The following is a 13,262-nucleotide window of genomic DNA, read 5'->3' on the forward strand; positions in this document are numbered from 1 at the left end:
CATGGAGAGGAACAGAGGGGAGACTGTCTTAGCCAGGCCCTGGGGCAAGAGCCTTGCCATGCAGTGAAGGGAGGACTGTCGTGGGGATGGCTTGCTGTCCGGCCAGGCCCTAGGGCAAGATCTTTACCGTTCATTGTGTCCTTGGGGAGGGCTTTCTCACAGCTTTTCTCTCTCTGGGGGCTGGGGAGACAGCAGGTGGCAGCTCCGCTCCTCCTGTCATCATGCACTTCTACGCTCTTGCGTCTGGGCTGGCCTGACCTGGCCTTGCCCTGCCTGCTGGGTTCCTGCACACAGGAGGTTGGAGTCAGACTCTTCCTAGAAGCATGGAGGTGAGAGATGGCAAGTCCCCATGAGGTCCCATCTTATCCCAGCCCCAGGGGCCAGTGCTGGATTGTTCCCTACAGTGTGTTGCGTGTGCTCTGTTGTCTCCGCAGACCTGGATTCTGGTCATGTTTGGGTCAGGGAGGCCCCCAGTTCATCCTGGGAAGGTTTCACTCCTATTGTTTCTCCGCAGGGTGTGTGCTTCTTTACAAACAGGATTTCACCAAGAACCTGGGCCTGTGCTGCATCACCTGCACCTACTGTTCTCAGACCTGCCAGCGGGCGGTCACCGAGCAGCTGGAGGGCAGCACCTGGGACTTCTGTAGTGAAGACTGCAAAAGCAAATACTTGCTCTGGTACTTCAAGGTCAGTATTGGCACTGGCAGCTTGTGCTAAGTGCTGTGGTGGGCACGGCATCCAGATAAGTGGGCATTGCACTGAGGAAGTTCGCACTGCTGGAGTCTGGCTGGCACTGCTGCGGAGAACCTGGCACTGCTGGAGTCCTGCCTGGCAATGACGGGACACTGCTACGGGGAAGCTCACGTAGCTGGAGTCCCCAGCTGATCCTGCCAGAGCACTGCACTGAGGAAGCTCACAGTGCTGGATCCGCGGCTAGTGCTGCTGTGAGAAGTTCGCACCGCTGGAGTCCCCGGCTGGCACTGGCAGGGCACTGCTGTGGGGAAGCTCACAGCACCTTGCTATGTGCACCTTTCACTGGAGAGTTGTGTTGCACTCAGAGGGGGTGTGGTTAGTTACTCGTTGTTTCTCTCCTGCTGATGCGGGCTTTAGGCAGCTCGGTGCCATGCCTGCAAGCGTCAGGGGAAGCTGCTGGAAACCATCCACTGGCGGGGGCAAATCAAACACTTCTGCAACCAGCAGTGTCTGCTGCGATTTTACAATCAACAGAACCAGCCCAACCTGGACACGCAGAAGGGGCCCGAGAGCCTGCTGAACAGTGAGTAGGAGGGAGGGAGGGGACCTGCATAGCTCAGTCCAAGAGACACAGGGAAGACTGAACAGCAAGGGGTGGAAGCTTCCTGCCCGGGACTGGATGAGACGCTAGGGAACAATCCTGCACTGGCCCTTGGGGGGGAAAGGACGGAGTGGGACCTAATGGGGCTTCTCCATCTCTAACGTCTATGGTTCTATGACACACAGGGCCCAGACGGGAGGAGCCGGTGCCAGCGTGCTGCCTGTAGCTCACACTCTTAGCGAGGATACTCAGGGATTTAACATCCTCATGTTGCCAACGGAGAGCTCGATTTACAGGGTTAGGGGACAGCGTGGTTTGGCATGATAATCCACCTGCAGCCCCGCACCACCTCCGAGCTGTGACCTTCTCAGATCTCATAAGCTAATCAGGATTGGGCCAGGTCAGTGCTTGGATGGGAAGCATTCAAGGAAAATGCAGGGTGCTGCAGGAAGTGGTGCTGGTGATGCTGTAGGTGGGCTCTCCTCAGCCAGAGCTGAACCTAGAATGATCTTGAGGGAGTGCTGAGCTGCTTGAGGCACTCTGTCTTGCAGTGTTAGATTGGAGTCCTACCACTTACCAAAAGATCGCTGCAGCTTTGGGGAGTTGCCAACCCCATGTCCCGGATAACCCCATTCTGCATCCATGGAGTTCCAGCTGGAGAGGAGATTTTCACTGCCTGTTGCCCCATTTCCATTAATTTGAGGCAGTTGCTTATGGAAGATTGCAAAGTGCTTTGGGGTCCCTCAGGATGGAAGGTGCTCCTAGTGACAGTGACAAGACATCGCTTGGCCCTCGGACACTCATGTAGTCTCATTCTGCTTGGTCTTTCATAGGCCATGATCTTCTAGGTAATCTGTGTGATCTAGTTTAAAATGCCTGCAGCTTATGGTGGGGACTTACTTCGGTGCATCAAGCTTTGACAGATACCTGCATCACAGGCTCAGGGCTTTGCTGTCCTCCCTCGGATTCCATGAGGTGTAAAACCCTGACTAGGGTGCACCAAGGAGGGGAAATGAAGACAAGGACCTTCCTGTGAGAGACCTCGTCCTCCATCTCCAGACTCTTCCTGGTTCCTCTCCTGACAGCAGCGGGCTGATTGCAAGACTGGGGAAGCCCTGGATGTCAGTGCTGCTTAGACAGCAAAGCAGAGCTGCTCTGCCAGAAGCAGCAGGTTCCCCCAGCCAGGGGAGTCCCAACCTGCCCTCCAAGAGCCACGCTCCATAAATGGCTGTGTGAGGTGACGACTCAAGTAGCAGCACACTGGAGTGATGTGGATAAGGAACTGTGTTGGATGTGTTGGTTTCTGCTGGCATGGGAGTGCCCAGGGGGAGTCTGCTTGATGGGGCACTGACTGCCCTGCTGCCCAGGGGAGGAAGAGGTGTTAAACTTGCTGGTTCCTGTAGCTCACCAAGTGATTCCGCAGCCCTAGCCATGCTGTTCCAATTGTCCTCTGCTTTCAAGGCATCTTGCATGTGAGATACCAGTAACACTGCTTTTGGGATGCAGGCACAGCGAGCAAGCTCTGCCTGCAGAGGGAAGCATATTTCACACCATTTGGCCATTGTCTTCTTGGAGCCATGGACCACAAGTCTGAGAAGTACCTTCTCCACCACTACCGACCACGAGAGTCTGAGGTCCTCCCTCACCACATCTCTGGAGGCCCCCAAGAACTTTGCTGTCTGGCACGTGGGGCATCACCCTTCACCATGCCACAGCTGCCTCTCCATGTGCCCTGTGAGGCAGAGGACTCTGAGGGCAGCCAAGGAAAAGCCTGTCAGCAAGGGTGAATGCTCAGCTGAGCTCAAACTCCAGGCTACCCCAGCAGCTGTCATGCTTGGTGAATGCCGTTGGTGGCACTGGGCCCTCTGTGTATTCTGGCACACCCATCCCCTGCCAGTTGTGGGACAGCTGTGGACATCCTTGTCCCAGGACTGTGGCATACTGCTCAGCTTGCGAAGGAAGGGTGCTGGAGCCAGGGCCTGCTGTGTGCTTACACAGAGCTTTCCAGCCCAGGGTGTTGTGCAGGGGATTTCAGGGGTAGCTTGTCAGTGTGTGGTGAGGAGCAGCTTCTGCCTGGTCCAGCCAGGGTCTCCTGTGGACCTGGCAGCTGTGTTGCCAGCTCACAAGGCATTTCAGAATCATCTTGGGCAGAGCAGCTGACTACCTACTTCTTCTCTTGCAGCCAGTGGTTGCCTAAAACCATTCATTCCTGTGACCCAGTGGCTGCTGCCAACCTGGTGATGTCAAGAGTGCTTGCTCACGATAAAAGTGGCCATTTCTTTGCTGGGAACAATCTGTGTAATGAGGGATTGAGGAGCTTCTGCCACAGAACTGTGCCCAAAGACTTCCAAGGGGAGCTGGCTCTGCACAGGGCCATCCAGCTGGAGAGGATAGAGGGCCAGAAGTCACAGTTTGTACAGGCAATGCCTTGACAGCTCCTTGATGGTGTTGGGATGAGAGTAAAAAATAAGCTGGAGCTTTCCTGGAAGCCTGGATCTGTAGCACTTGGAGCTTTGTGGCAGGAGGATCTTGTTTCCCTTAGTCCTAAATCATTGGCCTATGGGGCAATCAACTTTGCTTTTGATTCTGCTGCAGCAGAAACTCTGTTCATACTCCATAGCTTGTCTTTTCTCCTTCAAGCCGTTGATGTCTCCCACCTAGACCTGCTGACCATCCACTTTGGGCTGGTCAGGGGGAGTTCTTGGACCCATTGAGACCGTTGCAGATCCTATGGCTGAATGCTCAGCTGCAGGCTAGGGAATTTCGTCCAAGTGGAACTTACCTGTCCCCATGTGGTGGTCAGCAAGTGGACCCTGCTGGGCCTCCAGTTGCTCGAGAGCGGTCCTGCATTTCCTCAGGACATAGGAAATCTGCATAGTGTGAATGCCCATGTGTTGGACCTTTGGGAGTCTGGGTCCTTCCTGGAGAGCCTATCTGTATGCAGGAGATGCAAACAGACCTGCCACTCCCCTGGGGTGCTGAGACTTGCTGCTTTCCTTGCAGGAGTCTCCTTCATGCATGGCCCACTGTTAGTCAGTGCTGTAGAAGGCAGTTCTTTTTCCCAGCCACATGGGTAACCAGGGCTCACAAGAGATTTGGATGAAGGTGTTCTTTTAGGTCATCTGCCTTTGAGACGGGTGCAGGTTCTCTGCAGAGCAAATGAGCAGGAATTATCATCCAAGCCAGGATGATACTGTCACCACCTGAGACCAGTGTCTGCCACACGTGCCTCTTACCTGCAGGTGATCCCCTCTTTCCTCAGGGGAATGGACTGCATCCCTAGGACTGGGGCAAAGCTGTCTCTCTGCTTTCTGGGATCTCTCGTAATGCTACTACTAGCTCTGTCACCTTCTTCCTAGGGATCTCGAAGCACTTTGCCAAGACACTTGTAGCAGGGAGATGGAGGCACAGGGAGGGGCCATGGCTCGGTACAGCAAGCCAACAAGCAGAGCTGGGAATAGAGCCCTGGATTCCTCTCTCTACAAGGGACTGGGATTTCTCCTGACCTGCTGTGATGGGGATGGGGTGGACTGCAAGGGAGCACAAAATGACATGGGAATGACTTGATTTTGCAGTTGTAGTGTCTTCTGAGCTGCTAGGGCTAGAGATTGTGGAAACATTAACTGTTCCTGGAGTGGCCAGGAGCAGTTTCTGGGGAGCCTGTCCCTGCCTTCTGGCTGCTGCCACCTCCCGTCCCAGCACTGGGACCTGTTGGCCCAGGAGCTCTTGAACTTAGTCATTGCTTTCCCTTACAGGTCAGACTTCAGAACCAAAACCACCTGCCCCTTCCCCACAGAAGGCAGAGACTAACATGGTAAGGCCTGTTGGAGGTAGGAGATTGCAAGATAGCACAAAGCGGCTGTCCCCAAAGAGAGGACAGATCTGCCATTGTTCAGGGAGATTCTGTTCTTCTACAACCAATGCATTTTAAGATGTCTGGGTAGTGGGAGCTGATAAGAGCTGCTGGGGAGGGCAGCATCAGCCTATCTCCTGCAAGTGGGAAGAATAACCATTCCCCGGGAATCGGTGGGCTCCAGAATAGCCTGCCACTGTGGCACTGGCTCCTCTTTGCATGGTGCTCGTGTGCATGTGTGTCTGTGTGTTGGGGACTGCCAGGCTCCATGAGGTGCTTTGGGAGTCTCTCCAGCAGTATCCGTGGTTGGGAAGAGGTGGGTGCTGCCTTAGGTGGACAACAATCTCTTGCTTCCTGTGTTTCCTCAGCTGTCGGCAAAGGCATCCTCAGCGCAAATGTCTCCAGCCGCACCTCCCCTCCCACCCCCTCCAGTTCCAGCCACCCCCAGGAAAAACAAAGCTGCCATGTGTAAACCACTGATGCAGAACCGGGGCGTTTCCTGCAAGATAGAAATGAAGTCCAAAGGCTGTCAGACAGGTAGGAAAACAAGACATAATTGCAGGATTACAGGGGCATTTTATAAAGGCAAGTGGCATGTCCCTGATCCAGACTAAATGTGAATCCAGCTTGAAATGCTGTACAGAGCAGCTGGGTGTTTGGCATTGTGCTGAGGAGTCTCGGGGCAGTGCAGAGCACACATGGCAGGGCTGGAGGTAGGGAGCTCATTTCTGTCAGCAGCAAAAAGAGAGATGGAGAGAGCACTGCAGCATGATCCCACCTCTTGTGGGACAACTGCTGTTCTTCTGGAGATCATCAGCTTGTCTGAGGGGCCATCTGCTGAGCAGGTTCCACTGTGTAGCTCCTGTCAGGCAAGTGTGTATGGTCTGCAGCATATGCAAGGCAACTAGACCTCTTAGCAATGCCATGTAAGAGCAGGGCTTGCACCTCTGGCTGAGGCAAGCCTCTCCTGTTGCAGAGCTGTTTGGCTTGCTGCTGTTCTAGCTCTGCCCATGAGCCGCAGAAGCTGGTGGCTGGAAGGGCCATGATGCTGGATGGCTGAGGGCATGACAGTGTGCAGCAGGGCTGGGTGGAAGACCTGCTGGGAGCAAGCTCACTGATGTACTTTTGCTCTTGTCAGAGGCTGACTGGAAGCCCCAGGTGATTGTGTTGCCCATCCCCGTCCCGATCTTCGTGCCTGTGCCTATGCATATGTACTGCCAGAAAGTACCTGTGCCTTTCTCCATGCCTGTCCCGGTAAGCAACACAGTCCACTCACTCGTGTTCTCTTACTGGCTCAATCGTGCCTTGCTGCAGCCTCCCTGCTTCTCTGTTTGTCCTCTTCTCCTGCCTCTGCTTTTACATCAGTCAGCTGAGTGTCGGTTTTCTGCGTGGTGTGCTGCTGTCGACAGGTGCCTGTGCCAATGTTCCTGCCCACCACGCTGGAGAGCACAGATAAGATTGTGGAGACCATTGAGGAGCTGAAGGTGAAGATCCCCTCCAATCCCCTAGAGGCTGACATCCTGGCCATGGCCGAGATGATTGCAGAGGCTGAGGAACTGGACAAGGCCTCCTCGGACCTGTGTGGTAGGTTCTGCCATGGCTTGGTCTCACCCAACAGCTGGGATCACGTGGGGTTTGCCAGCTCTTGGAGCTAGAGCATCTGCCTGGATGACAGCTCTCCCAAAGCCTTTGAAGAGGGAGCAGGGAAGAGGAAGTCCTCAACTTCTGCTGAGGAGGTATCAGGAGGGAAGAGTTGCAGCAGGGAGTCGTGTCTGCCACTGTCCCTTTTGGAGGTGCAAGTTTTGTGGCACATGTGCAAGCACTGTTAGTTTATTCAGGTGGCTGTTCAGGCTCTTACCTAAAGCAGCTTCCCATCCAGAAGACTAGCAGTCCAGACCCCACAGGTCTTTTTACTTGGGGGCTGCATTCCTCAAGCCCCAGTGACTAGGGCTGTGGCTGGGGAGAGGACAAACATCTAATGTCTTGCTGTCCAGGGAAATCTGGGCAGCGCAGATGTCATGGGGCTGCTCTGAACACAGGACTCTGCTGCAGGGAGCCTGACTTGATTTTCCAGCTGTCACAGGGAAAACAGACAAAAGGCTTTCTTGAAAGTTGGGTTTATGATCTGCTTTTGCATTGCAGACCTGGTGAGTAACCAGAGTGCAGAGGGTCTCCTGGAGGACTGTGATCTGTTTGGACCAGCACGGGATGATGTGTTGGCTATGGCTGTCAAGATGGCAAATGTCCTCGATGAGCCGGGCCAGGATCTGGAGGCTGACTTTCCTAAGAGTAAGAGCTGGGTGAAGCAGGCATGCAGGGCTGTTCATGCTGCAGCAGGGTCCTCCCCACTGCCATCGGCTGACCGCTGCCAGCAGCATTAAGAACTGTGTGAACTTACCTCCCCATGCCCTCTGACTGACCAGGTTTGAGGCCAGAACCGAGAGTCTTGCAGCAGGGGTGAGGAGACCACCACTTTTGAAGGAGCGTGTGTTTGTCTAGACTAACTAACCTGTTGCAAACATGGGTCTGCAGAGAAGGGGAAATGAGAAGCTGATTTTAACAGCACAAAAAGCAGGGCAGCGGTGCTGTTGTGCTTATGGATGATGATTTCAGAGGATCCAGCAAGGTGAGAGAGAGACCTGGACAGGTCTCTCATGACAGGGAGACAGCAGGGAGACCTGGACAGGAAGAAAGCAGTATTGCTATGTGTCCATTAGTGGGCAGAAGGTGGAAGAAGAGGCAGGGACTTGCAGGAGCACAGCAGTGGTGAGGCAGGATGCTAGCAGCAAAGGACAGAGGATTGGGGTGCCTGTGCCAGGCTGTCCCCAGTGCTGGCCTGGCACAAGGGGATGAGGAATGTTCCTCACATTTGAAAAACAAACAAAAAACTGTCAGAGGGGAGAATGTGAGGCTCTGGTTTGTTGAGAGAGCTTAGCATCATCTGCCAGAGCTATATTTCCTTTGTTGGACTGTGGCTAAAAGTTCATGCCAGGCAGGGGTGGAGGGTGTGAAGTGTTGGGCTATGTGTTCCCTCTTCACCTTGCTGTAAGAACCAGACGAGCACAGGAGACAGGATGAAAAGTCTAGCTGAGCCCTTCTGCCTGTGTTTTCTTTCAGACCCTCTAGACATCAACCCCAGTGTGGACTTCCTCTTTGACTGTGGGCTAGTGGGACCAGATGATGTGTCCACAGAACAAGATCTGCCTCGTGCTGTCCGAAAGGTGAGCTCTGTGTGGGTAATGCCTGCTTAAAGCTCTTTGGATTTAGAGTGAGAACTGCCATCTGGGACATACGAGGTGAAGGCTTTGGTGTGCTGGGGTGGTTGTGCCCTCTCCCTTCGGGGCATGCCTGGCCTGTGGGCCACTCCTTGAATTAAAATACTTGCCTGTCACTTTGGAGGAGCTTTGAATGCCACAGGTCATGTGAGAGCTGGCCTCTTTCCTGCCTGTGGTTCTCATAACTAATGGGCCTTGTTGGCTTGGCTGTCAGCAGAAGGATGCCTACTGGCATGGGCACAGACACACTGGGAGGGAGCTGGCAGTCAGCAGATCTGAGGGGTGGCCAGGGCTCTTGCATCTGTCCCAGGTAGGTGCCCAGTCTCACAGTACACCTCTCTGCAGGGGCAGAAGCGTCTGGTGCTCTCTGAAAGCTGTTCCCGGGACTCAATGAGCAGCCAGCCCAGCTGCACAGTGCTGAACTACTCATATGGTGTGAATGCCTGGAAGTCCTGGGTGCAAGCCAAGTATGCAGGGGGAGAGACCAGCAAGGGAGAGGAGCTACGCTTTGGCCGTAAGAGCCCTGTCTGGATGGGGTGGAGTGGCAGAAACCTCCCAGAAGCTGGGTCCCAGGGTGCTGAGGTGCTCCTGGCCTTGCAAGCTATTGTCTGAGGCTGCTGTGCTTGTTTCCATAGCCAAGCCCATGAGGATCAAGGAAGACATCTTGGCCTGCACAGCAGCTGAGCTCAACTACGGCCTGGCCCAGTTTGTCAAGGAGATAACACGGCCCAATGGGGAGCGCTATGAACCAGACAGTATCTATTACCTCTGCCTTGGCATCCAGCAGGTGAGGGAGGTCTTTCTGCTCTCAAGTCCTCCACAGCCAGACCTGGGGGTCAGATCTGGTGAGGGGAGCTTCTGCCCTTTACTCTGCCTTCTGGGGACCCAGAGAGGTTCACTGGACTGTCCTTCAGTGCCTCACCCCAGGATAGCAGCCTACCTGGTTTGGTCTTTCTTCCAAGCCCAATGAGTAGGGTGGCAGCTATTCCCCAGCCTTGCACCCTTCTTGCACATCCTTGAGGAGGGCTGGGACATCTCCCCACACCCAGTCCCTTCTTCAGCACCAAGTCTGCTTTGTCATGCTCTGGGGTTTCCCTCACAGCTCTCAGAAGTGGCTGGTTTTAGGATTCTGCCCTCCAGCTCTGGTTGTACAAGAAGGGGCGCTCTGCATATGTGCCCTGGGCTCTCTGGGGAGGGTTTGCATTCCAGGTGCTGCCATGTCTCTCTTGACTGTGTGTTCTGTCCTTTCTAGTACCTGCTCGAGAACAATCGTATGGTGAATATATTTACAGACCTTTACTACCTGACCTTCGTGCAGGAGCTGAACAAGTCCCTGAGCGGCTGGCAACCCACAATCTTACCAAATAGTATGTGTTTCCAGAGTACCTTCAGTCACCACACACACCCAGTTTGTGCGTCTAGCCTTGGATCCTCCAGTCTGATTCTGCTCCCCCAGCCTCAACCCTCTTCCTTGCCATAGGCAGCACAGTCCCGCTGTGTCCAGGGGTTGTACTGACCCATACCGACAGTGGAGCCAGCCTGGTTTACGCCTCAGCAGCTTCTGTTGCCCAGAGTCACGGTAGCTGGGAGCAGAGCACAGCTGCTTTGTGTCCTGGGACAGTTTGAATCTTTACAACACTTCACAGTGATGTCTCCGCCCTTTGGCAAAGAGGATATCCAAGCCAGGAGGCACACTGGTCCATGCTTTTGTGTTCCCAGCACATGGGCAAGCCCTGCACACTGTGCTAATTGTTGGTCAAGGTTGCTGTACTGCTGCCTTGTGAGGGGACTAACTTAGAGCTCTGCAGAGGCTTTTCGTGATGGCTGTGATCTGGGCTGCCTTCCCTTCTGTGTTTTGTCAGTGGTTAGTTGACAGATCCAGCCTCACCTCTGCATACTGGCTGTCCCAGTCAGAGGCATTTGGCTGCAGACCTGTGTGTCTAGGCAGGAGCTGGCTGTGTCTGTCTTGCCTGCTGGTTTTCCTTCATCTCACACTGAGTTTGGTGGAGCACTGACCTAGAGTTCACTTTGTGGCCATCTATAGGGATGAGAGATTAGGATTGGCCTGTGGTTTGGCTGCACTCTGGGGTGGCTTGTGGCTGGGCAGAGCCAGCATCTAGCTCTGCTGATGGCTCTGGAGAAGTAACCTCGTAGAAAAGGGGATGTTGTGAAGCATCAGTCTTTTGAAGTGAGCTTGCCTGGGCAGGGTGAAGGGATTGCCACAAGGCCATTGTTGATGTGACCTAGTTCTTCCTCTGTGTGTTGCAGACACAGTTTTCTCGCGTGTCGAGGAGGAGCACCTCTGGGAGTGCAAGCAGCTGGGCGTTTACTCACCCTTCGTGCTCCTCAACACCCTTATGTTCTTCAACACCAAGTTCTTTGGGCTGCAGACAGCGGATGAGCACATGCAGCTCTCCTTCACCAACGTGGTGCGCCAGTCCCGCAAGTGCACCACGGCCCGTGGCATGACAAAGGTGGTGAGCATCCGCTACTACGCTCCTGCCAAGCAGAAGAAAAGCCGAGGTAGGGTCTGATGGAGCATCTCTCTGTCCCTCCCCCTGCCTCCCTCATCGGGTCCCAGCCATGATCCTGCTCTTTCCCCCTCTGCAGATGGTGGCTCTGGAAAGCGGAAGCGTGAGGAGGAGGTACCGATGCTGGAGCAGCGGGAGAACAGGATGAACCCACTCCGATGCCCAGTCAAGTTCTATGAGTTTTATCTCTCCAAATGGTGAGGCTTTCTTTGGAGAAGGGGCATGTGCCATTTTGGGGCCACCTCTTGGTTTTGGTGGGACCCTGTGGAGTGGCTGCTGCTCTCCAAACATTTGTACTTGAACGTAAAGCCTTGTCCAGGGTCTGTGCTGTTTGTATAGACCATAGCTGAGAGAATGCTTCTCTGCAGCCCCTTCCACTACTTGGCTCTCTCCAGACAAGCAGGAGCATGCAGTATGAGTCGTGGTGGTTGGCTGATTAGGGGCTTTGGTCCTGAGTGAGGAGCTGCAGACTCAGTTTGTGTCCTTGTCTTGCCGAAGGATGAGAGGCTGTGACAAGACTTGAGCCACCCTTGATAACCATGAGTGCAGGCCAGGCTTTCTGAGCCCCTGGAGCTGATATCCCAGGGCTCACCTTCCTCTCTCTTTACAGTCCAGAGAGTCTGCGGAACCGCAACGATGTATTCTACCTGCAGCCTGAACGGTCATGCATCGCCGAGTCCCCACTCTGGTACTCGGTCATCCCCATGGACCGGAGCATGCTGGAGAGCATGCTGAACCGCATCCTGGCCGTGAGGGAGATCTACGAAGAGCACAGTCGGCTTAGCAGCCTGGAGGACGACATGGACTAGGAGCGAGGTGCTGCGGGGCTGGCTGTGCTCCAGCCCAGGACACCTCGTCTCCCTGCCTCCTGCTGCAGGGCTGGGGCCGTGCAGCATGGGAGGGGATAGTGCTGTGGCAGCACTGTCTATCGTTACCGGACTTGGACATCACATCCTGCTCATTACGGGCCTCTCCTACGTATGTGGCCCCCTTGCTCAGCCCTGCCTCCTGTCCTGGCTGCTGGGTGAGCCGTCTTCCCTGGGGCCAGTCCCCACAGCACAGGGGTGGCAGAGCCCCCAAGGCAGCTCCCCTTGCCCAGCCCTGTCCCCCGCTATTCCCAGCCCTGACTCTACCCCCCCTCTCCCCCTACCCCAGTGCAGGAACCGCACCATTCGGCAGAGTGCTGTCTGGGACCAGCAGCCCCGAGGCTTTTAATTCCCCCTTCCTTTAGCATCCCCTCACAAGGCTGTGGGTGGCATGGCAGGAACGGTAGCTCTGCTGCTGCAGCAGCATGGTGTTTTCAAGCCAGTGGGGAAGGACCATCAGCAGCCTGAGAGCTGTTGGGGTCAGGGGGAGGGCTTTTTCGCAGGAGTGGGAGAGGTTTGGGCTGGCTTTGGGGAGCAGAGGAAGCTGGTGCTGGAATGTGAGGGCAGAGACCCAGCCTTGCCACAGGGATGCCTCCCTCGAATGCAGCCGGGCTGCCTCCCTCAATTTTGTCAATGTTTTCTGAGTCTGTGGAAAACTGATGGAGACAGGTCTGTGCCTGTGCTGCCCCTCTGTCCCCACTGTCCTGCATCCTAGCATAATACCCCTTCTCAGTGCAAGGTGCCATCAGTGGGTCCCTCCACTCTGGCCAGGGGCTTGGGCAGCTGCTGGCAGAAGTGAGGACCTCTGCCTGGCCTCCCACTCCCTCCCAAAGCAGTGGGGTGCTGGCGCCCTGCCCAGGGTGAGCCTGGCTCTGGCTGCGGCACTCCCTGCTGCCTCCTGCCCCTCCTTGTGTTCTGGTCGGTTTTCTTGAGCTGTACATGGGTCTCCTGTTGAGCCTGTATATATTGTTCTGGGCCCTGGCCCGGGGCCATCTGTTCTCTGTGTCCATGTGGAGAGTGAGCGACTCACCAGTCTTGTTGTAGTGATGCCAGGGCAGTAGGACTAACCCTGTGTCTCTGGAAACCATTCATTTCAAATAAAGATGCAGAAGACTTTTGGCAGCCCCTGCTCTTCTCCCGCAGGCAGGGTGGGCACTGCAGGAGAGCAGGGCCAGCATCCCACTGCTGCCGTGCACCTCGCTCCTGTCCATCCCTGCCTGCTTGTGCTTCCTACCGTGTCTGGCCCCTAGTGTGCTGCCAGCTCTGGTATGCTATGATGGCCCCTGACCCTGTGCCTGCTGGTGCTAGCCTGGCATGCCCTGCCCGTTCCTGCCCTGCTTCTCCTTGCCTGTCCCTTGCCCGTAGGGCTGCCACCCACCCCAACCCAGCAGTGGCCCTGCCCTGGCCAGGTGGGACAGACCAGTCGGAGAGCAATGCCGCGGT

General features: G+C 55.3%; 1 protein-coding gene across 5 annotated transcripts in view; it reads left to right on the forward strand.

The window, feature by feature from the left end:
* ZMYM3 (zinc finger MYM-type containing 3) overlaps positions 1-12,985 on the forward strand; it is a 34,057-nt gene extending 21,072 nt beyond the window's left edge. For 4 of the 5 annotated variants that reach the window (XM_049827469.1, XM_049827471.1, XM_049827470.1 and 1 more), the window contains exons 12-25: positions 515-687; positions 1,111-1,276; positions 5,050-5,108; positions 5,516-5,684; positions 6,286-6,401; positions 6,557-6,731; positions 7,290-7,436; positions 8,265-8,368; positions 8,768-8,936; positions 9,058-9,209; positions 9,675-9,789; positions 10,691-10,945; positions 11,033-11,150; positions 11,564-12,985. In XM_049827469.1, the coding sequence (XP_049683426.1) occupies positions 515-687; positions 1,111-1,276; positions 5,050-5,108; positions 5,516-5,684; positions 6,286-6,401; positions 6,557-6,731; positions 7,290-7,436; positions 8,265-8,368; positions 8,768-8,936; positions 9,058-9,209; positions 9,675-9,789; positions 10,691-10,945; positions 11,033-11,150; positions 11,564-11,762 (2,117 nt within the window). In that variant the 3' untranslated portion in view covers positions 11,763-12,985. The remainder of the gene's footprint in view (positions 1-514; positions 688-1,110; positions 1,277-5,049; positions 5,109-5,515; positions 5,685-6,285; positions 6,402-6,556; positions 6,732-7,289; positions 7,437-8,264; positions 8,369-8,767; positions 8,937-9,057; positions 9,210-9,674; positions 9,790-10,690; positions 10,946-11,032; positions 11,151-11,563) is intronic. The other variant, XM_049827474.1, reaches the window with a different exon arrangement.
* Positions 12,986-13,262: the final 277 nt, after the last annotated feature.

This window comes from Accipiter gentilis, chromosome 24, assembly GCF_929443795.1.
Source record: "Accipiter gentilis chromosome 24, bAccGen1.1, whole genome shotgun sequence".
Classification (NCBI taxonomy): Eukaryota; Metazoa; Chordata; class Aves; order Accipitriformes; family Accipitridae; genus Astur; species Astur gentilis.